Genomic DNA, 23,470 nt, shown 5'->3' on the forward strand with positions numbered 1-23,470 from the left:
CATAATGGCTACACAATCCAATGTACCAATACTGATGGCACCAACTGTTGAATACTATTATTAAATGTTGATATTCACATCGGTACTTACAGAGCCTTTCTGCAGTTCCTCACAGCTGGAATCAGTCTCAGTCGTCCTTCCTCTGATGTGTTGTACTTCTTTAGGTCCAACTCTTCCAGAACCTCCTCTGACATCTGCAGCATGTAGGCCAGAGCTGAGCAGTGGATCGCAGAGAGTTCCTTCTCTGATCTGTTCTCTGACTTCAGGAACTCTTGGATCTCCTGATGGACTGAGTGGTCGTTCATCTCCATCAGACAGTGGAAGACGTTGATGCTTCTGTCAGGAGAGATATCATCACTGTTCATCTCCTTCAAGTTGTTGATGGCTCTCTGGATGATTTTTGATTTGCTCTTTGTTTGACCCAGCAGGCGTCCTATGAGACTCTGGTTGGACTCCAGAGAGAGGCCATGAAGGAAGCGAACAAATAGGTCCAGGTGGCCATTTTTACTTTGGAGAGATTTCTCCATGGCTTTCCTCAGGAAGACATCCTGGGATGGGTAATCATCATTATTGTCACCTTTCAGGAAACAGTCACTGTTCTCAGTGTCCCAGTCTTTGCCCAGGAAAGCCCCCAGTACCTCTGTGTTCCTGTTGGTGTAACAGTGGAACATGTAGACGGCAGCCAGAAACTCCTGAATGCTCAGATGAACAAAGCAGTAGACTGTTTTCTGGAAGATCACACACTCTCTTTTGAAGATCTCTGTACAAACTCCTGAGTACACCGAGGCCTCTGTGACATCAAGACCACACTGCTCCAGGTCTTCTTGGTAGAACATGATGTTTCCTTTCTCCAGATGTTCAAACGCCAGCCTCCCCAGCTTCAGAAGAACCTCCCTGTCAGCCTCCGTCAGCTCCTGTGGACTCGTCTCGTGTCCCTCATCATACTTCTGCTTCTTCCTCTTTGTCTGAACCAGCAGAAAGTGTGAGTACAGGTCAGTCAGGGTCTTGGGCAGCTCTCCTCTCTGGTCTGTAGTCAACATGTGGTCCAGAACTGTAGCAGTGATCCAGCAGAAGACTGGGATCTGACACATGATGTGGAGGCTCCTGGATGTCTTGATGTGTGAGATGACTCTGCTGGGCCGCTCTTCATCACTGGATCTCCTCCTGAAGTACTCCTCCTTCTGGGCGTCAGTGAAGCCTCGTACTTCTGTTACCCTGTCGACACATGTAGGAGGGATCTGATTGGCTGCCGCAGGTCTGGAAGTTATCCAGACGAGAGCCGAGGGAAGCAGATTCCCCTCGATGAGGTTTGTCAGCAGCACGTTGACTGATGACTTCTGCGTGACATCAGACACAACCTCGTTGTTGTGGAAATCCAATGACAGTCTGCTTTCATCCAGGCCGTCAAAGATGAACAAGAGTTGACAGACAGCGAGCTTCTCTGCTGTGACCTTCTGTAATGTTGGATGGAAAACATGGAGCAGCGTGAGAAGACTGTACCGCTGGTCTTTGATCAAGTTCAGCTCCCTGAACGAAAGCAGAACCACCAGACCGACGTCTTGGTTTTCCGAGCCCTCTGCCCAGTCCAGAGTGAACTTCTGCACTAAGAAGGTTTTTCCAACGCCAGCGACGCCGTTGGTCAGAACCACTCTGATGCGTCTCTGTTGGCCAGGTAAGGCTTTAAAGATGTCGTGGCACTTGATCGGAGCGTCGTGGAGGGTCTCCATCTTGGAAGCCGTCTCAAGCTGCCTCACCTCATGTTGGGTATTAACCTCTTCACTCTGTCCCTCTGTGATGTAGAGCTCAGTGTAGATCCTGTTGAGGAGGGTTCCACTTCCTGTTTCATCACTTCCTTCAGTCACACGTTCACATCTCCTCCTCAGACTGATCTTTTGTTCATCTAAAACCTCCTGCAGACCACGATCTGCTGGAAGAGAAGGAAAATGTGAGACTACAACACAACAAATAAACCAAGAAGAATCCTGTTTCCAGACATGATGACATCAGCAGACAGATGTACAGTCTTACTGTGTACAGTGCTGGTCTGACTTGCTGTCTGCGGTCCAGATCTTGTTCTGGAGCTTTTTCCACACTGGGGACAGGAGGAGTCTCCTGATGAAGCAGACTGGTCCCAGTATGAGGACCAGTGTCCACAGCTGGTAGAGACTGGATCCTTCAGGACGTCCTGACACAAAGCACAGCAGGACGGCTGCTCCTCCACAGGAACATGACTCTTCTTCTTTCTATGGGGTGAGAGATAATTAATCGTGCCTGCTGTTATTAGATAGACCTTCGATTCGGACAACTCCCCCAAAAAAACCCTTGAACGGGAAAAAATGGAAGAAACAGCAGGAGGAGCAACAGAGGAGGGATCCCTCTCCCAGGACAGACAGACAAGAAGTAGATGTTGTGTGTCCAGAATAAACCAACATAGTGAAATTACAGTATGGACAATCAGGATGACAAAATTATAGATTGTAACATATGTGAAGAATATATGTGTAGTATATACATACATGGTTGTTGTCATTTTAAAGGCATCAGCACTCGTCACCTGGTTTGACTGTGTGACCATGCCTCCAACCAGGGGGCAACATGTGTCTGAAGCTCAAATTATTCTTCCCATGTCCACATAGCCATGAGAGTCCACGTGACTGCACACTTGTGAACATGTGAGATCTGCCTACACCATATGTAGTAATGTTTGTCTTTTGTATGAAAAGGGTGAAAGGGATTATAGGATTACTATATGGGCTACTGACTAAGAGTTTGCTGGGTTGGGGACATGGAGTCAGAATGGACCCTATTTGATTTGATGGTAGTTTTGGTCGCTGGTAGACACCAGCAATGATGAAGGTTTTTAGGCTGAAAAAGAAGGATTTTGGCATGGGTACTCAACTTAGACACATCTCATACAACTCTTGGTTATGTGGTACGCATCTTAGACCACTTCCCTAACAGATCACCCGTCTCAAGCTGCTTTCAGTAGGAGCAATAAATGGTTATCTTGGTGGTTATCTACAGTGCATCCGGAAAGTATTCACGGCGCTTCACTTTTTCCACATTTTGTTATGTTACACCCTTATTCCAAAATGGATTAAATTAATTTTTTTCCTCAAAATTCTACACACAACACCCCATAATGACAATGTGAAAAAAGTTTTTTTGAAATTTTTGCAAATTTATTAAAAATAAAAAACTAAGAAATCACATGTACATAAGTATTCACAGCCTTTGCCATGAAGCTCAAAATTGAGCTCAGGTGCATCCTGTTTCCACTGATCATCCTTGAGATGTTTCTGCAGCTTAATTGGAGTCCACCTGTGGTAAATTCAGTTGATTGGACATGATTTGGAAAGGCACACACCTGTCTATATAAGGTCCCACAGTTGACAGTGCATGTCAGAGCACAAACCAAGCATGAAGTCAAAGGAATTGTCTGTAGACCTCCGAGACAGGATTGTCTCGAGGCACAAATCTGGGGAAGGTTACAGAAAAATTTCTGCTGCTTTGAAGGTCCCAATGAACACAGTGGCCTCCATCATCCGTAAGTGGAAGAAGTTCGGAACCACCAGGACTCTTCCTAGAGCTGGCCGGCCATCTAAACTGAGTAATCGGGGGAGAAGGGCCTTAGTCAGGGAGGTGACCAAGAACCCGATGGTCACTCTGTCAGAGCTCCAGAGTTCCTCTGTGGAGAGAGGAGAACCTTCCAGAAGGACAACCATCTCTGCAGCAATCCACCAATCAGGCCTGTATGGTAGAGTGGCCAGACGGAAGCCACTCCTTAGTAAAAGGCACATAGCAGCCCGCCTGGAGTTTGCCAAAAGGCACCTGAAGGACTCTCAGACCATGAGAAACAAAATTCTCTGGTCTGATGAGACAAAGATTGAACTCTTTGGTGTGAATGCCAGGCGTCACGTTTGGAGGAAACCAGGCACCGCTCATCACCAGGCCAATACCATCCCTACAGTGAAGCATGGTGGTGGCAGCATCATGCTGTGGGGATGTTTTTCAGCGGCAGGAACTGGGAGACTAGTCAGGATAGAGGGAAAGATGAATGCAGCAAAGTACAGAGACATCCTGGATGAAAACCTGCTCCAGAGCGCTCTTGACCTCAGACTGGGGCGACGGTTTATCTTTCAGCAGGACAACGACCCTAAGCACACAGCCAAGATATCAAAGGAGTGGCTTCAGGACAACTCTGTGAATGTCCTTGAGTGGCCCAGCCAGAGCCCAGACTTGAATCCGATTGAACATCTCTGGAGAGATCTGAAAATGGCTGTGCACCGACGCTTCCCATCCAACCTGATGGAGCTTGAGAGGCGCTGCAAAGAGGAATGGGTGAAACTGCCCAAAGATAGGTGTGCCAAGCTTGTGGCATCATATTCAAAAAGACTTGAGGCTGTAATTGCTGCCAAAGGTGCATCAACAAAGTATTGAGCAAAGGCTGTGAATACTTATGTACATGTGATTTCTCAGGTTTTTTATTTTTAATAAATTTGCAAAAATCTCAAACTTTTTTCACGTTGTCATTATGGGGTGTTGTGTGTAGAATTTTGAGGAAAAAAATGAATTTAATCCATTTTGGTATAAGGCTGCAACATAACAAAATGTGGAAAAAGTGAAGCGCTGTGAATACTTTCCGGATGCACTGTATGTTATATGCATCATAAAAGTTGAAAAAGCATGTCAATGGAACACCTAATCACACCTAATAGACAAGAGGCAGAACTGGAAGATTCTAAACAGAGGTCACCGGAATGGAACAGCAGGAATGGACAAGATTTTCCCTGAAAATCTGAGGGCTTTGGATCTTATCTGTACACCTATAATGTTATCTGTACACTTAGGAAGGCCTAGGTGGCATTCAATCTTATGGATGTTGGCCTCAAAATCCAAGCCCTGCCTCTTTGATAACGTTGCAAAGCCAAGGGACAAGTCAGCTTCGACTCGCGCTAGCTTTTACCCTCTCTTTAGCCTGCTGCTCTGTTAACGTAGATCTCCTCTGTAAGGAGAACACCGATGGCGATGTAGATGCCATTCTCCCACCTGCCCAGGTGTTATGGCCTGGCAGCTCCATTGGTGGGGCAGCTCATCCTTGAGTCCTGTCAGGTCGAGGGCGAGTTGGGCTTCTTGTCAGGTCCTCTCTAAACAATTCATGCCCGCTGTCCCAGTGAGTGAAGGAGATGAAATGTTACTGGGATAAACCCTTTTGCCATAGAGTTCCTGTCAAGGAACTTAACCCCTGGTGGTACAGCAGTCAGTAGCCTACCAGTCTCAATCTCCAATTCAACTCAGCTGGGCCCACCTTCCTGGGTAAAACTGTCCATTTCACTGCCTCCATGTATCAAAAAAAGTTTGTAAATCAGCGGTCCAAACCATTAAAAGTCTTAATGTGTTTACCCTGCTCATTCCTTCCCAAACAGAACTTCTGCAGGAAATGAGCCACCTTTTGAATAAATGTTCTCTCTGTCCCGCTGTTTGGGAGGAACTATGGATGTGGACGCATTATGGGTCTGGCAGTGGCAGTGGAGCAGTCTCTGTGGCTTAACCAGTCAGCTTGCTAGACCAGGGTAAGCAGGTCATAATGGACTCCCTGTTCAACCCATCACGGGCTAAGGGATTGTTTGGGAAGGCTGTTACTCTATACAGCAAGCCAGCGACTTGAGAAAGAAGCAGGGAGAGGCTTTCAACCTCTGCCTTCTCTGTAAAACAACGCCTCACCCACCCCAGGGTGCCATGGCTTCACTGTCATAGCGGCAAGAGGCCATAGTGGCCCCAGATTCCAAATAGTAAAGCATCGACCCATCAGCAGGGACCCGGGGCAAAGGCCGTAGGGTAAGAAGTAATTTGCCCTCGACACTGCTGCCACCCCAGCTGCTGCATAAGACCACATCTGGGTTACTCCCAGCCCTGGAGTAGTGTTTTCAGTGGCCATGGGAAACTCTTGAAAAGGCTTTGGAGTGAAATTTCTACTCTCCTGAGCTGAGTATCAATTAGAATTTTTAAACGAATTAGGACTCTTATTCCTGTTATTTCAGCATTTGAAAAAAAGGGGGATCATTACAGCCCATATTGGACTTCTGTTTCCTCAATTTCCATCTATGCAAAGTAACTAGTAACTAATGTTGTCAGATACATGTAGTGGAATAGAAGTATAAAGTTGCATCGAATGGAAATGCTCAAGTAAAGTTCAAGTACCTCAAAACTGTACTTAAGTACAGTACTCGAGTAAATGTACTTAGTTACATTCCACCACTGGCTGTGAGGAACATTAATGTAAAAGTTAAGCTTCAATTTAACATCGATGAAGGCAAAATGTTACAGATTCCAAGCCTGAAAAGGGATTTTGAGAATTTACAATATTTGTGGAAACAGTGAAAAAGTGTTTCTCAAAGAGACGTAAATATCTTGATTTATGTCATGAAGTCTGGCCTGAGGGGAATGAGAGGTGTATGAGCTGTTTCAGTGCAGCAGTGCAGGCTGTCACTGTCCTCTATGGTCCCCTTACTGTGTGTCTGAGGGTCCAGGTTCATGACTGAAGTCTGGAGGATGACGTTTGGACCAGTCACTCTTCATAGATACTGGAGACTCTGCTCTGTCCTCCTCTTCCTCCAAATCACTCATCTTCTGGATTTCAGTCAGTCTGAGAGGTGCACATACACACACACACACACACACACACACAAATACCAAGTCAGTCTCATTAAAACTGTGTGTAATATCCAGCCAATAAGGGGCCAGATGTCAATCACATTTAGAAAAGTGATTATATAAGTGATTAATTGAACCATTCTTTTTATTCTTTTTACTTATTTATATGCGCTCTATAAATCAGTTTCGCTGTTGGAGGTGAAATGAGGCTCGAGGTTCCACAATGACTGAGGTTTATAAAACAGAACCAGACGAACACACAGCTTTATAAATCTGATGGAAACAATGCGCACGCACAGTTTCGGTCGTGAATCTCAGTTTTATGAATCTGGCCTCTGGACTTTATATCCACACAATCTACAGACTTATTGCTGCAGCGCCTTGGAATCTCAACTAGCTGAGCCATTTCAGTTGTGTTGTTTTACAGGTCCCTCCCTGTTGGCACTGTTTTCACACTCTGTTTTCTCCACCTGCTCTACATGAAAAGTGTCCTGAGATAACTTCTCTTATGATTTGGGACTCTATAAATGAAACTGAATCACAGCCACCAACACAAGACTGGTCTGTGATCATAACGTAGCCCTGTCTGTCTGCCTGTCTGTCTGTCTGTCTACCTGTCTGTCTGTCTGTCTGCCTGACTGTCTGTCTGTCTACCTGTCTGTCTGTCTGTCTACCTGTCTGTCTGTCAACCTTGTTGACACTGCACTGTCAACAGGTAGAACCTTTATTTTGAAGAATAGTACGCAAACATAATTGACAGAGCACACTAGCCAATCAGAAGCAAGGTAGCGCTGCTGGCCCACCCACCAATGAAAACTTGGTTTTGTCAGTAAAAACAGAAAACAAGATATCGAGCTGAATTTGTGTTTTTTGTTTTTTTGTCCAAAATGTAAAAAACGAAAAAACGGCCTGTTTCCGGTTTCTGTCTGAGTCAAACGCATCGAGAAAACAGAAAAAACGCGTGACCTTGGTCACCTGATCAGACGTGATTGTCTCCTGGATTATTGGAAATGACGTCTGATATTGATTGATAATGATATTGATATTGACAGTGAGAGGATCTGTGTCCACACACTCATCTGTCTGCCTTCCTGTCCGGGTTTAAATCTCGGCCTGCCGGCGCGGACCTTCTTCTGTGGACAGCGACGTGTCGACACATAATGTCGGTGTTCTTCCAGGTCGCTGAAGTAATAACTTGTCACAATAAGAAGAATAACGATATTAATATTAATGCTGTATTAACACTCACCGGGCCTCACACGTCTTGTGGTCCTTCTGTTGTGGCGCACCTTCAACTAAACTGCTGCCCACTTTCACTTTCGAGTCAGACCTGAGACCGGAGACCTGAGACCGGGCGTCACCGGGTTCAAGTACAGAAGCGCACCTGAAAGGAGGGTTCTCAAGAGACCTCCTCATTTGATGAATAGAGATTTACTATGACGTGAAGTTTACGTTGTTTTTTTAAATGTTTTATAAATGTCAGGAAAAGAAGCAAAAACACAACAGAAGTCTGTGTAAAACGATTTGACAGGATTTATTGTTTATTTCCATTTACAAAAGAGTAACTTCTTCTTCTACAGTAATTTTTATTTGATTCTATTTTTGATTTTATTTAACAGTAACAGGTTGTGTGTGTGTGTGTGTGTGTGTGTGTGTGTCATACAGTAATGATCCTGACACTGATGGAGAGGAATAGATCAGAGAGCACACACACACACACACACACTTCTTCTTCTTCTTCTTCTTCTGGGCAGATCCAGCAGTTTCTCTCTACAAACCACCACAGTTAAAAAGGGGATTTTCATCAAGATGAACAGAAGAAAATAAAAACACCCACTGGGAGCTTTACAACAGGGGCATTTTATTTTTCTTCCATCTGCTGTATACGTACATATATATTCATATATTTTGAAAGACTAAGTCAGAAACAGCTTTTCCTGCACTTCTTCAGTCCAACAGACAGACTTGGTTTTGTTTTTTAGTTTTTTTTACAGTAATGAAAACCAGTTCTCAGCTTGTAGACACTCACACTCTTTCTCTTTTTGTTAAATCAGTAGTACAAGTTTGTCTCTGTGTTCTACGGCTGAGCTACAACAGTGAAACATAAGGTACAAGATTTACATTTCACACCATCGTCACCATCGTCATCCTCCTCCCGGTGGAGAAGGACTGGGTGTTGTAAAGATGGCCGCCTCTCAGTTTGATCTGTGTCCTGTCAATACGAACAGTGTTCAGCTCTGGTCTCATTTACGTCAGAAAGACTCTTTGATGGGAGTTCAGAGTCCCTGAAGTCCTGAAAGATGAGTTTGCTTTTCTTATTTTTAAGATCTTATGCGCACGATAAATAAATATCATCTTTCTTTCAGGACGTCTGCGGCTCCATAAATGATGCAGTCGGGTTGTACAGAAGTGCATCGTGTTCACCAAGGGAAATTTATTTCAGGTTGTCCATCTCACAAAAACTAAATCTGTGTCTCAGAACTGCGAGAAAAGACCTCATATTAATGAGAAAGTTTTCTGGTAATTTGGAGATCTTTCTTGTATTTACGACTTTGGTATTTTGTAATCATGATTTATCATCTCACCTGAAAGGAGACATATCTCTACACTAAGTGATCAGTCAAAACTCTGTTTAATTGGATTGTGTTGCTATGGAAACAGCTTATTAATCATCATTGTGTCATGTAGGGTTATATTAGTCCCTGACATTAATGTCTTTCAAAGCTAGTTGACATGGAGATGACTGAGAACCACGTTTCTGTCATTGTTAGTTCAATTAGTTGGTGAGAAACGTGTTCACGTCGCGGACTTTCATCTCATAATTCCCAGATACTGAGCAATGCGGAGTCGTGATTACAGGGTTCAACACAATCAAGCATTTTCATTGTTGGTGCGTCTTCACAGCAGCTGTACGATGTCACAACAGGAAGCGGCCATCTTTACACACCTGTCTGTTCAGGATAAGGAGGAAGAAAAAGTCATGTGACTCCTGCAGTGTCACTGAGCCCTCCTCCATTCAACCTGGGGGGGGGGGGGACTTTGACCTTGTGACTCCTCTGGCCAATGAAAGCCCTGAATCAGATTTCTAATGAGTCCGTTTGGATTGGTAACTAAACGTGTACGTGACATGTTTACCTCTTTATTTCCTCCGTGACTGAGAATAAAAAGTCAGTGTTTGACATGTGGAAGCTTTCGCCTTGTAACACTGTGAACTCTGAGTTCCACTTTATGATCTATTGTTAGAAGGTTTCTCTGATCTTCAGTCAGCATGAGAAGAAAAAGAGGCAGGGAGCTCTGCAGCCGAGAGCAAGAAGGTTACCACTTACACAGGTGTTCACATGAACCACAGACTGACCATCTGTCATCGACCGACTGTTTCTAAAACAACAAAGATCTTTAGATGTTCAGGAGACTTTCTCCTTACAGGCACTTGACTGGCCACAAACATGGAAGCATCACTTGCACAATAAGTGAAAACAAGCCTTTAAATGGTGACTTTTAATTTGAAACGCTGCTCGCTGTGTCCTCCCACTCTTTAGCATCGAGGCTAAACAACTCCACTGTCACGTCCTGGTGACAATCAGCTGGCTATGGGAGTTTCTTTCCCTTCATTAGCATCTGTCAGTGTTATAGTTACATTCATTAGCCAACATGCTAACAGTAACAGCTCTCTGAAACATTTGATTCTGTCTACTTCTACTTATCACAACTAAGGAGCGAGAGATTCACTCAGTGTCCACTTTATTAGGGACACCTGTACCGTCTAATGCAGTCAATCTGTCTTCATGAAGCTCATCACGTTCAGTTTTTATGTTTTAGCTCTGAGCTCATAGTCCGTGATGGTGTTGTACTGGACTGCATTACGGTCACAGGTGTTCCTAATATCCTGACCACTGTCAGTAGAATGTAGTCCAGTACAACAGCACCTTTAACTGTGAGCCCAGGGTTAGGGTTAGTGAACTGAAACCTTCCTGACAAAAAACTGAACATGATGACGACAGACGCTGTGGCACAGCCGTTGTATTGGACGGCATTAGATTGTACAGGTGTACCTAATAAAGATCTTTTGGGGACTTCGGGGGCTCTGTTTGCAACACATTCAGATGGTAGTTTTCATCACAGCTCAACACGTGTGAACATCTTCCGGTCTAGTTGTATTGTATGACCAAACAGTGACGGCAGTGTACAACGGTGAAGTGGAGCAGGAGGACTCAGGCGACGGCAGCGTTCCTTTGTAAAGTGGAAGCTGCCATGTTGGCTTTGATCTGGCGTTTAACATCCTCAACTCTGGACTCTCGCTGTATATTTAGTCACCATAAAGTTACTAAAGTTATTCTTTAGAGGGTTCGCTATACAAGTGTGATGTGTTAGCCAATTCAATGCTAACAGCACAAGCTAACTCTGAGTTGAAATAGTTTCCATGTGCTGTAGTTAACGTGGCAAACAAAAGAGTTTTGGAGAGATTTTATTGACATGATTTAAAAGAACATTATTTTCTGCTTCAGTCTGAACGTCACATTATGAGGGCGAGATATCTGCTGTTTGGCTCTTAGCATTGTTAGCATTGAACACATTGGTCCCCCGTTTTTGTTTTGGCCAGATACCCCACTGGTTTCACTATGGGATGCTAACAATGCTAACAGTATTTCTGATCTCTAAATGTTGAACGTAGAAACACCCCCCTCCCCCACCCGTCACTCCCCCACATGGGATGTTGGTTTCTAATCCATGCATGTGAAGATGACTCCGTGTTTCTCACCCTGAAACCTGAACGATAATGTTGCCCGAGTCTTCCCACCGACGACTGTCGTGCTCACCGTTTCTGCCCGTGTGGCTTTAATGAGGTAATATGTTCCTGAAAACACCTGGAAACACCTGGATCTTAGTCAGTCTGTCAGTTCATTTGTTTGTCTGAGAGGGTTACGTGTTACACCGAGATCGCCCCTCGATAAGGGTTAAAAATACATTTGGAAAACTGTTTCATTAATTGAAATTATTGCAGTGTTCTCAGATTTCACCCAGAATCAAACGAGGGCAGAGACGTGTCTGGTTCATTCAATCGACCATGATTTCACTCAACCTCAATCAAAAGGTGTCATTTAGCTTGAATCAGATATTCTAAATGTATTTTCATACAAATATACTCTGGTGTGATATTTAGGAGAACATGAGCTTTTACATTCGGAGGAAGGACAGAAGGGAAGTGAAGAAGGAAGCTCCAGAGATGAAGTCAAAGAAAGGCACAAGACTGACTTCAATCAAACAAAGGGAAGTGGAGAGAGATGAACGGTGAGAAGAAGGACAGACGAAGAGTGGAGACATAAAAGAAGGCGAGGAGAGGGGAGGAAAGAAAAGGAGACACAAGTAGAGAAGAAGTGAGGAGCTGGAAGACGAGAGAGAAGAAGAAGTGAGACAAAGACAAGTAAGTAGACAAAATGAGAGGTTAGGAGAGAAAAGGACGTTGAGACGAGAAGCAAGAAGACAGGAGTGAAAGTGAAAAGACAAGAAGATGAAAGGAAAGAAGAGAGGAGACGAGGAGTGGAAACAAGTAAAGAGGTGAAGTCAAGTAGAAGAAGAGGAGACACACAAGGACACAAGTGGAGAGGAAAGGAGGCGAGGACAGGGTGATAGAAGTCGTCCAGCTCAGTCCAGGTGCTTTATGATATCGGCAGTTCAGTTCAGTCTAAAAAAAACACTTTAACTATTTACAACGCGGAGGTTCGAGTCTCGCTGTGACCTGGTGGCATTTCTTCTTCTTCAGTTTGGAGATTTTATGTAAAAAAAATTAACCTCTCTAATCGAAGAGTAAACGACAAACAAAGAATAAAAAGCTCACAATAAAATATCATGTGACTACAAGTCGTCAAAGCAACTAATAAAATATAGAAACAGAACTTTAACACGTAGAAAAGTCTTTGAGGTATTTCTGGTGTATTGAGGTGATCTGTGGTTCATGAGCAGTATTGTTTGACCTTTTTTTTTGATTTTCTATCTTTTCCACTCGTTTATTAGTCAATGTTGTTCTCTTTCGCGCGCCGTCTTTCGCGCGCCGTCGTTCCCGCGGCCGAACGCCCGACGCTCCTCGAACGCCTCCTCTCGCTTCACTGACTTCGTACAAAGACAGAGAGTTGCATGTGTTCAATGCACCGAAAGTCAAATTAACAATAAAAAGGAATATACAGAAATATATTCATCTTTGAGTTTGAATCATCGTCATCATCGTCAGCAGCAGCAGCATCGTAGACATTCACTGTTACATTATGGCATCACAGAAGGAACAGAAACATACAAATAAAATGTACAAAACAACAGTTCTTCTTGTTAGTAATGACGTGTGTTTTAACACAAAGGATGAAGCGAGTTTCTGAACTGGACTCTTTGCGGCCGGTTTCCGAGGCAACAGACGGACGCCCCAGTTTTGGTCCCGGTTGAAAAAAAAAACAAAAGAAAAAGAGAGAGGAAAAAGAGAAGTTAGGAGGCAAGTGACTGATGACCTTTAACCTCTGCAAACTTTGACCTTTGCATTGATGAACTGGGAGAGTTGTGGTGAACCTGATCAGGCTGCAACACCACGGCTGCTGTTGTTTTCAGGAGGAAACAGTGCATTTGTTGGGGACTATTTTCAGCGGCGGATTGATCCACATTTGGTGCTCTAGTGAGTCCAAATAAACAGTGTGTGTGTGTTCATGGTGCTCCTGCAGTGTCACAGCTCAACCAGCAGGTGTCGATGTTGGAAGGTAACAGAGCTGAGGAGGTCAAAGGTCACAGGTTGTTCACTCACCTCCAGGTAACACACGACCAGAGTGATGAAACAATCAGCACGCACAGTAGAAAACTCATCATGTTGTGTTCACTTTGTAACACGCACACACACACACATACATATCCGCACACACACACACACACACATACATATCCGCACACACACACACATGCACACACACACACACACACACATGCGCACGCACAAACACATACGCACGCACACACATACATGCATGCGCGCGAGCACACACTCACACATACGCACGCACACACCGACCTGAATGCATAAACCACTCTATGCATCATGAGGTCTTGCACCTTTTTAGGGAACACGTGTTCCTCTTGTTTGGGCACCTTATAAATTTACATATTCAGGACAGCCAATAGGCTTTGAGCACCCTAAGCCGCTCCCATCTGTTGGTGGCCCCGCCCCTTCCAGACCGTGGAAACTTGCCCTGTAGACCTGGTTACCTGAGAAGTTTTATTTCCGAGCCAACCAAAATGCTGTGGTTGAGCGCAGTCAGCCAATCAAATCTCTGCATGCAAGACGCCTCCTGGCTCCTGAAAAGAACCCCGTCAGACTTCCCGTTGGACGCAAACACGGTCCAGGCTTTCTGCTTTTTGTTTTTCACGTCTTTCCTTCTGACCTCACTTCCTGTTTCCTGTCCTGTTGGATACAACCCGTTGGATCCGAAGGTTTGTCGTGTGTGAATGGTAGCGTGTGGTCGCCGGAGAAAAATAGAGAAGAAAGAGTCCAAGAAAAGGTAGAAAAACAAACGTTAACAAGTTTGCTGTCGGTATTTGTTGTGTAACAGTCATCGCGTTCCTACTGGGGTTTTGCAGCATTGTTGTAAAAAAACATCCCAACGGTAGGCTGATGGTAGGTGGTTGCTAGGTGACGCGGTTGCAAAGTTGCCAGGTAGGTAGATAAGTCCAGATCTGGAGAAGGACTAGAAGAAGACAGCAGAGGGAAGAATGCACGAGGGAAATGGTAAAAAATTTGCGAAAGTAATGAAAATCGTCGCTGAGGTACCTGGAGATAGAAGAGCATTCACTGAGTCGGGACCTGAATGCGTTTCAGTGTTGGGTTTTCCTCTACGGTTAAAAAAAAGACACGAATGACTCGAGACTGAGAGGAAAACTTGAGAAAAACGAGGACGTGTGCTGGTAATATTTGTCCAAAAGGACGAAGAGAGAAAGAATCAAAGAAAAGAAGGATAAAGGTTCAAAAACACAAGTCCAAAGAGATCAAATAGCAGCTGCTTTCACGCCGTATTTCTGGTTTAGGTTGTAAAACTCCACTGAGAAAAGATGGTGTGTGTGTGTGTGTGTGTGTGTGTGTGTGTGTGTGTGTTCGGTCATTTTCACAGGAAGTTGAACCAAACTTCAGGAAAATCAGCGGTAACGTCAGGCCTCCAAAACAAGTTTGTTTTTTTGTGTTTCCTCCTCATATACTGGACTCTTTGGGCGGAAGGTCCACATTGGTTACCATGGGAACAGATGCGAGCGTGGAGACCAGCAGGGCGTGGTGGTCGGAGGTAGGCGGGGCGATGGTGGCGGTGAGGCGGCGGACCTGGGAGATCCTCTCCTCCACGCAGCCGGCCGACAGTCGGGCCTCGGCGTCGTGATCCCAGCACTCCTCCGCCGTCTCACAGACGTGAGCGAGACCCTGCAGACGGAACAGCAGAAGAAGAAAACACAGGAAATGACTTTCAAAGTGAAGACGTGCTTTTAAAACAGAATACGGTTTGTTTGAAGAAGAGGAAGACACTGAAACAAGAACACAATATGCAGTGTTTGCTTCAGAGTCAAAAAACCAAAATACAACAACTTTTATTTTCTCTGGAGGGAAATACGCTGAATATTAGGAGAGCCTTCAAAATAAAAGCACAGACAAAGCACAACACTGAACATGATTTATTACAGGACTGTTGGATCAGACTGACTGTACAGGTGTGTGTGTGTGTGTGTGTGTGTGTGTGTGTGTGTGTGTGTGTGTGTACTCACGCTGTGTTTGAGCCAGAGGTCTTTGAAGGCCGGTCTCATCTTCTTGTGGACGACGACTTCCTGCAGGTCCTCCAGTGATGGATGCTGACCGACCTCCTCCTCAAACGGCAGCATGTACTCATCCACTGGACCTGTAACACACACACACACACACACACACACACACACAGTCAGGGTCAGGCAGTTTATAATAAAGCGTGCTGTTAGAGCTGCTTCTGTCTGAACCAGGATTCTGCAGATCTCCATTTACTTTACTCAGATACGACCCAACTGTATTTATAAAGCACTTCACACAGAAGTGTCTCAGGATGCTTTGATGCTTCTTACTGGATAAACTGGTCACCACTGGAACCTACTGGTAATTTAACTGACTTGAACCCACACTGACCACAGAGGAACGTGTCAGTTACTAAAGCAAATGTTTGGTGAAAACTTATTTTTTCAATTACTATGAGTGTGTGTGTGTGTGTGTGTGTGTGTGTGTGTGTGTGTGTGTTACCATCAGCAGCCTTGCAGCGGGACACCAGCTCCCACAGCACCAGTCCCACAGCGTACATGTCGATTCGGAGGAAGGAGTCTCGCTGGAAGTTGATGGCTCCTTCTAAAACCTCCGGAGCCATGTAACGCCTGGTCCCTACCTGCAGACACACACACACACACACACACACACATATACATGAAGCAAAGCTGTGTGTGTTTGACAGACTCTCTCCTCCACAGCCACCTCCAGCCAGAGCAGCTCACCTGTCCGTGCGTCTCTCCAGGGGGTTTCCCCGGCTCGAAGCAAATGGCGAGACCAAAGTCACCGATCACCGCTGTGAGGTCTGAACGCAACATGATGTTCTTACTCTTAAAATCCCTGAGAGACACAGACAGTCAGGTACATCAGAGCAGGGTCTACACAACACTCACAGAGGCTCTCTCCTAACTGGGATGTAAACAGGAAGTAGAATGTTACCATGGCGTCAGTGAGTCACATGGTCTCCATCACAGCAGCTGAATCAGCTGTTAGCAGCTCCTGTTTGCAGTGTCCTCATGGACGGACAGACAACCATCACTGGAAAGTCACAGTGAATCTAGAAATATGTGTTTTGTGTCTGTGTGTTCAGATCTGACTGCGTTGTGACTCTGAGGAGGAGTGCGGTTTCTGCAGTGATCAGTGTCCTCCTGAGTCTCTGCTGCAGCTCCACCTCCTGACAGTAACCGACACCTGCATGCACCTGTCCCTAACCTCACACAGCGTCTTTACCTCACCTCTCTCCCTCGGCGCCCCCCACCCCCCACTCAACTCTCCCTCTCCTCCCTGGGGAGGCGCCTCACACTTTGAAAACCTCTGGAGGTAACCCGACTCACTGGCTCCATCATGTGGCAAAAAGTTATTACTGCAGACAAATGTTTAAATTCTGCAGAGAGATGAAACATCTGGCTGGTGTCAAAGGTGATCTGTCGAGACATGAAGCACCTGCTCGAGGGGGGCTTCAGTATAAACTATATGTGCCGTTTTCCTACTTTCCAACAGACACTTGAACGCAGCATCAACACATCTTGAGAAATATGGATTTGGTTAAACAAAATCAAAAGCTCAGAAGTTTCAGACATCTTGATGGAGAATCTGGGAGCCAATCAGAGCCCGCTTTGGCTCAGTGAGGTCTCATTATCCAAAATTACTTTTACAGAGCTTCACTGTTTGAGCAGCAGGGGAAGCTGTGTGACCTTAAACGTTACTTCAGCGAGCTAACGGTGGAGTGTTTTGCTGCAGGCAGACCTGTGAGCGATGGCCGGTTTGGGTCCCTCTCCTTTCTGTCGGGCGATGTCTTCGTGGAGGTAAGCCAGGCCGCACGCCATCGACTCGGCTATGTGACACAGCTCGGACCAGCTGACGATGTTTCCCTTCAGGAAGTCTGACAGAGAGCCCTGCAGAGACACACAGTTTGTCATCCTCAGGTGGTTCAGTCATTACAAACTCATGTCGTTTGTCCAAACTTTGTTAAAACTCACTGAACTTTACTTTCTAACAGAGACCTCAAAGATTCCACACATCACAAATCAGGATGAACTTCATATCGTCACCTGGAAGTTTCTTATCTCCACCTCCAGCAGCTACAGATCAACATGATCATGTGGAGTCGTGTTTGTGCCTCCTGATGAATGAAGTCCAGTATTCTCTATTAGCTCTGGTTCTGGTCTCCTCCACCTCCTGAGGGAAACATCTGGCTCTTTAGCTGCTAAATGCTGCACTATGTTCAGCAGCTGGTCTCTACCTGAGTCTGTCTGCTGTCTGTGAACCAGGACAGATAGACCAGGAGCTGAGAGTCACTATGAAGACTCCAACACGCTGTCAGACCAGACAGTGGTGTTAAAATATTAGTACAGCATCTTTAAGAAAGAAAACCTCTGAGGACTTCATTATAGAAAAGACAAACGACAAGAGTCGAAATTTAAATTATCAGTAAATTAGTTTCTCAAATCAAAACAAAACATTATATATTGTTCGTTTGAGGTATTAAGCCATCTGTCAACTTCGGGTCAAACTTGCATCATCATCATCATCATCATCATCATGTGGTCAGTGAATGCAGCAGGGACCACTTTGTAAACCCTCCAGGTGGTGCGTTCAAAGACCCTGCTACATCTGCGATCTGACTGTCATCAGCGTGTGAAGACAATGTGAGCTGACTGTGAGATATTCTACAACTTCCAGCTGGAAAAGCATTAATGCTGAGTCCCCCTGCCCTCCTCTTCCTCCTCTTCCTCACCCTCTGGTGGAACTCGGTGATGAGCCACAGTTCGGCCTCCAGGTGACTCCCTCGTTTCTCTGCAGCGATGTACCTCAGGATGTTTTCATGCCTCATACCAGGTGTAATGAACACGTCTTTCTCATTCTGCCACGACTCCTTATTCTGTCAGGAAGAGGAAGAGGAGGAAGAGGAGATGTGAAACACTTTCCAGACATAAAAACAACACATGGAGCAGCAATCAGCAAGAAAACATCTGAGTCTGAACCTGGATGGGGAAGATCTTGACAGCCACATATTCGTTCATCATCTGGGCCTTCCAGACGCAGCCGAAGCGGCCCCTGGCCTTCACCTCCAGCAACTGTAGAGGCTTGAGACCCAGCAGGGGGGAGGCAGGAGGAGGTCCAGGATCCTGGAGGGGACAGAGAGGAGAGCCGGGTTTGAGTTCATCACTAAAATGAATATGCCGAGCAGGAACAACAGGCAGGTTTCCATCATAGCCACTCAACAGATACTTTGATTGTGCTGCGTTCAATGACTCAAATGTCTCTTTGGTAGAACTGACGACAACTAGAGACTCTGAAACATGACGAGGAGACACAACTACACCCTGATTTATTGTAAGAGGTCACGAGACACGAGGTTTAAGAACAACTGGCTTCATCTTGAAAGCTGTCAGGTAACTGTAGTGGAGTCAGAATGATAATACTTCAGGACAGTACGTGAGTAAACGTAGTTAGTCACTTTCCACCAACATCACCAGAATATCTCACATGCTGCTGTACTGCTGATGTTTATTTCTATTGTTCTCAGCTGTTTCAGTGATGAGCTGAGAGACTGACAGCTGCAGTTCCACCAGATGGCCCCCAGAGGGAGACATGACATCATGTTTTCACTGTGCATGTGAGAGAGAAAGAATGTGCACATGGGTATACATGTATATACACTGCTCAAAAAAATTAAAGGAACACTTTTTATATAGTATAGTATAGCATCAAGTTAATTAAACTTCTGGGATATTGATCTGGTCAGTTAAGTAGCAGAGGGGGTTGTTAATCACTTTCAGCTGCTTTGGTGTTAATTAACAACAGGTGCACTAGAGGGGCAACAATGAGACGACCCCCAAAACAGGAATGGCTTTCCAGGTGGAGGCCACTGACATTTTTTCCCTCCTCATCTTTTCTGACTGTTTTTCACTAGTTTTGCATTTGGCTAGGGTCAGTGTCACTACTGGTAGCATGAGGCCATACCTGGACCCTACAGAGGTTGCACAGGCAGTCCAACTCCTCCAGGATGGCACATCAATACGTGCCATTGCCAGAAGGTTTGCTGTGTCTCCCAGCACAGTCTCAAGAGCATGGAGGAGATTCCAGGAGACAGGCAGTTACTCTAGGAGAGCTGGACAGGGACGTAGAGGGTCCTTAACCCATCAGCAGGACCGGTATCTGCTCCTTTGTGCAAGGAGGAACAGGATGAGCACTGCCAGAGCCCTACAAAATGACCTCCAGCAGGCCACTGGTCATCAGTCAGAAACAGACTTCATGAGGGTGGCCCGAGGGCCCGACGTCCTCTAGTGGGCCCTGTGCTCACTGCCCGGCACCGTGGAGCTGGCAGGTCCGCCACTGGCGCCCTGTGCTTTCCACAGATGAGAGCAGGTTCACCCTGAGCACATGTGACAGACGTGAAAGGGTCTGGAGAAGCCGTGGAGAACGTTATGCTGCCTGTAATGTTCAGCATGACCGGTTTGGTGGTGGCTCAGTGATGGTCTGGGGAGGCATATCCATGGAGGGACACACAGACCTCTGCAGGCTTCCTTTCTCCATTTCTTGTGTTCTTTTGCAAATTTCAGGCGTTTCACTCCATGTTTCTCTTTCAGTAATGGTTTCTTTGCTGCTATTCTGCCAACAAGTCCTTCTTCTCCCAGTTTCCGACGTACAGTTCTTGAAGACACTGTTGCACCATTAGTCATTGTGGTGTTGATCTGGTCACGCAGTTCTCGTGAGGTCTTTCTTCGGTCCGTAAGACTGAGAATTTTGAGATGCTTCACTTGTCTGTCTGAAAGTGTCTTTTTTCTACCTCTCCCCTTTCGGTTCCGGTGTGAATTGGTGGCATCATGGCGGTCTAAAGTGTACTTTACAGTGCTTGGACTGCATCTCAAGTCCTTGGCTATTGGGCGGTAACTCCAGCCGGCATCAAAAAGGGCCTTTATTCGAACCCGTTGCTCACTCGTTAGCTCCTTCTTCACCTTAGCCATGTTCAAAGAGCAACATGTGCTTCAAGACTACTTCTAGAGGCTTTGAATTTATACCAATTGGTGGTGTGGCCTCAATGACAAAACCCTGATGTTACCAATCGCTTAATGAGCAGGATAGGCCTTGTACATTCAAAAGAATCCCACAGCTGTGTCCTAAGACTCTTGCATCACCATCAATTTAACCACGATCACACCTGACAATGATTACACAAGTAATTTGGCTTCTTCTGTGCAGGAACATGATTGTGTGACATTGATAGTGAAATAGGCCTAGCTTGTTTTTTATAAGGAAAATGACCTAAATCTCCTTATGATGGCTCTATTCTATGGTTTATAGAGCATAATGATGACTTTGTAGATATTTCATTCGTTTTATGGGTATTTTAATGGCCAATTCAACAAAAACAACTGACACCTCTTAAATATGCAAAGTGTTCTAATAATTTTGGCCACCACTGTATATATATATATATACACATATATATATATATATATATATATATATATATACAGTGTATACATGTGTGTGTACACATACACACACATGTATATATATATATATATATATATATATATATATACATATATACACATACATACATATATGTATATATATATATACACATATATATAATATATACATATATATGAGCGTGTGTGTGTGTGTGTGTGTGTGTGTGTGTGTGTGTGTGTGTGTGAGAGCACCTCAGTGATGTCCACGTGTCCGTACGGAGGTTTCCGGTGTCGGTACATCCAGACGGCGGTGAGCAGAACGACAGACAGCATGGTGACGGGCAGCAGGCAGTAAACCATCACGTTTAACACGCCAACACTGGGGGGCGGGGCTTTGATCACTGACACACACACACACACACACACACACACACACACACACACACACACACACACAGGAAGGAATTCCCAAATACAAACATGTTCATTAAAAAAGTCATTATTCATTACAATGAACCAACACAATGAAACAAACAGATTCATGAAATATTAGAAAAGATATGAATACACGTGTTAAATAAAGACACACACACAGAATACAGATGTGACACACACACACACAGACACACACACACTATCCAATGAGACTCACGGGGTCCGGTGACGTCAGGCAGGTGTGTGAACCTCTCATTGCAAAAGTTTCCTTCACAGCAGCAAAAGAAGACCTGAGGACTCTCCTCCGTGGCCACACACTCCTGTCTGAGAGACGGAGACAGAGATGTCCATCAGTGTCGGGACGTCATCGTCTGTTCAGAACCAACTCAAGTGTTGGACATGTGGTTTTCATCGTCTGGGGACCACGAATGTGTCAACAAAAGGTCCCGACAACCCATTAAGTAATTATATTTATACAATATCATGAAATATTTCACTTTGCAGGAAAAAGACAAGATAATGGATGAATATATAATAACTCCTTCAAACAAGGTAATAACTTAAGATATTAAGCGTTTGAACAAGAGAAGGAATATATCATCTTTTGGGACTTCGGCGGCTCCGTACACATCCAACCTGGTGTTTGTATGAGAGAGTCAGAGAGAGAGGAGAGCTTTCTGTCAGCAGCTTCATCATAAGAGACCAGAGGCTTCACATCAGCACAGAAACCCATTCATCAGCATCTGTAACACAGTTCAGACTCAAACTGCTCCACTTCCTGGACCTTCAGGCTGCGTTCAGTCCAAAACCATCTGCCTTCCTCTATCAGACCACAGTCCTCTCCTCCTCCTCCTCTCCTCCTTCCCATCCCATCCTGGTGACTACAGAGCAAAGCCTTCTGGGATACCGGGGCCCAGTCTGTCCTCATATGAACCCAAACTGTTCTCTCATGTCTCTGTGTGGAAGACGTGACCAGAGGGTTGTCGGTTCAAAGCCCGGGGCTTTCAGCTGTGCAACTGATTCAACTGCTGCTGCTGCTACGATTGGTGCTACTACTGCTCATGCTCACACAGACATAGCTTGAGTGAGGCTAGATGCTGAGCACAAGCATAAACACAAATATTTAGAAACACTGAAGAATGGTGGTATAATGTCATACGGATATTTGTCAAATGTTTGTTTGATACTCAAGTTAACCTTAAGATAAACTGTTCAAATTCTTTTTATTAAACATTAAAATGTTGCCTCTGTGTTCCTCTCTTGGCCAGCAGGAGGTGCTGCAGCAGCTCTATGGTGGTGGTACTACTACTACTACTACTACTACTACTACTACTACTACGAGAGCTACTACTAGAGCTACTACTGTGACCATTACAACAACAACAACAACAACAACAACAACAACAACAACAACAACATCCCAGTGAGTCTTGTCATGCGTGACGATAGGATGAAGTTTTGTCTGTGGAGCTCCCTCCACAGCTCCAGAGATCACGTATGTTGAGCGATGCTCCGCTCCGTCTGTCATCCATGTAGTCTAAATATCGGAGGGAGTCTAACAGCAGACCCGTCAATCAAACGGCGCCTGGGGAACATTAAGTAATGGAGCCCGTAGTCTGGCAGCAGTTGTACTTGACCCAAATAGCAGGTTTTTTTCTGACGCCTCGGGGACAAATGTGGAGCTGGGAGCACCAATCTTCAACGTCTTGTTATAAAAGAGACATTTCACCATTTTCTCGTCTTCGCCTTGAACCGCTCTTTCACACGTGATTATTGAGGAGAGGTGTTTGCATCACGTAAAGCTGTTGATCCATGAAATGCAGCTGGTTCTGTCGTCTCAGTCGCTGCAACGTGTTCTGGATGTGAGCAGAAAATGTCTAAATGTTAATGTGTTTGAGGAGAAACTGAAAAGCAGATTCCTGTGAATTTGACCAGAAGAGAAAATGAAGGATCCTCTACTGAGGTCAGTTTGGGTTCTTTCTTCTTTCTGTGTTTTGATTTGGAAGAACATTTGATGACGGTGACGGTAAAGGTTTTAGGAGACCTTTGTCTGTGTTATCGTGCTCGTCAGCAGGAGGTTCTCCACGTGAGCTCTGTTGAATCGTTTCGTTGTTTGCTGCCTTCACTGAGACTTCTGATTCAACAGTTTAAAGGCCAAAGCTCAGAA

At 45.1% G+C, this 23,470-nt stretch overlaps 2 protein-coding genes across 2 annotated transcripts in view; both read right to left on the bottom strand.

Annotated features, from left to right (window-relative positions):
- Nucleotides 1–86: 86 nt before the first annotated feature.
- LOC139304041 (protein NLRC3-like) lies at nt 87–7,931 on the bottom strand. Its single transcript, XM_070927877.1, has 4 exons — nt 7,904–7,931; nt 6,512–6,646; nt 2,029–2,243; nt 87–1,927 (listed from the first exon to the last, which is right to left on the bottom strand). The coding sequence occupies exons 2-4, from the start codon at nt 6,625–6,627 to the stop codon at nt 87–89; spliced, it is 2,172 nt and encodes a 723-aa protein (XP_070783978.1). The 5' UTR covers nt 6,628–6,646; nt 7,904–7,931.
- A 6,935-nt stretch (nt 7,932–14,866) lies between these two features.
- Nucleotides 14,867–23,470, bottom strand: part of LOC139304594 (activin receptor type-2B-like) — an 11,067-nt gene continuing 2,463 nt past the window's right edge. The window contains exons 3-11 of the mRNA XM_070928526.1: nt 21,521–21,627; nt 21,121–21,269; nt 18,430–18,573; nt 18,183–18,326; nt 17,192–17,340; nt 16,171–16,285; nt 15,926–16,064; nt 15,427–15,557; nt 14,867–15,088 (exon numbers count right to left, since the gene is read on the bottom strand). Of these exons, the coding sequence (XP_070784627.1) occupies nt 14,867–15,088; nt 15,427–15,557; nt 15,926–16,064; nt 16,171–16,285; nt 17,192–17,340; nt 18,183–18,326; nt 18,430–18,573; nt 21,121–21,269; nt 21,521–21,627 (1,300 nt within the window). The remainder of the gene's footprint in view (nt 15,089–15,426; nt 15,558–15,925; nt 16,065–16,170; nt 16,286–17,191; nt 17,341–18,182; nt 18,327–18,429; nt 18,574–21,120; nt 21,270–21,520; nt 21,628–23,470) is intronic.

This window comes from Enoplosus armatus, chromosome 21 (genome assembly GCF_043641665.1).
Source record: "Enoplosus armatus isolate fEnoArm2 chromosome 21, fEnoArm2.hap1, whole genome shotgun sequence".
Lineage (NCBI taxonomy): Eukaryota > Metazoa > Chordata > Actinopteri > Centrarchiformes > Enoplosidae > Enoplosus > Enoplosus armatus.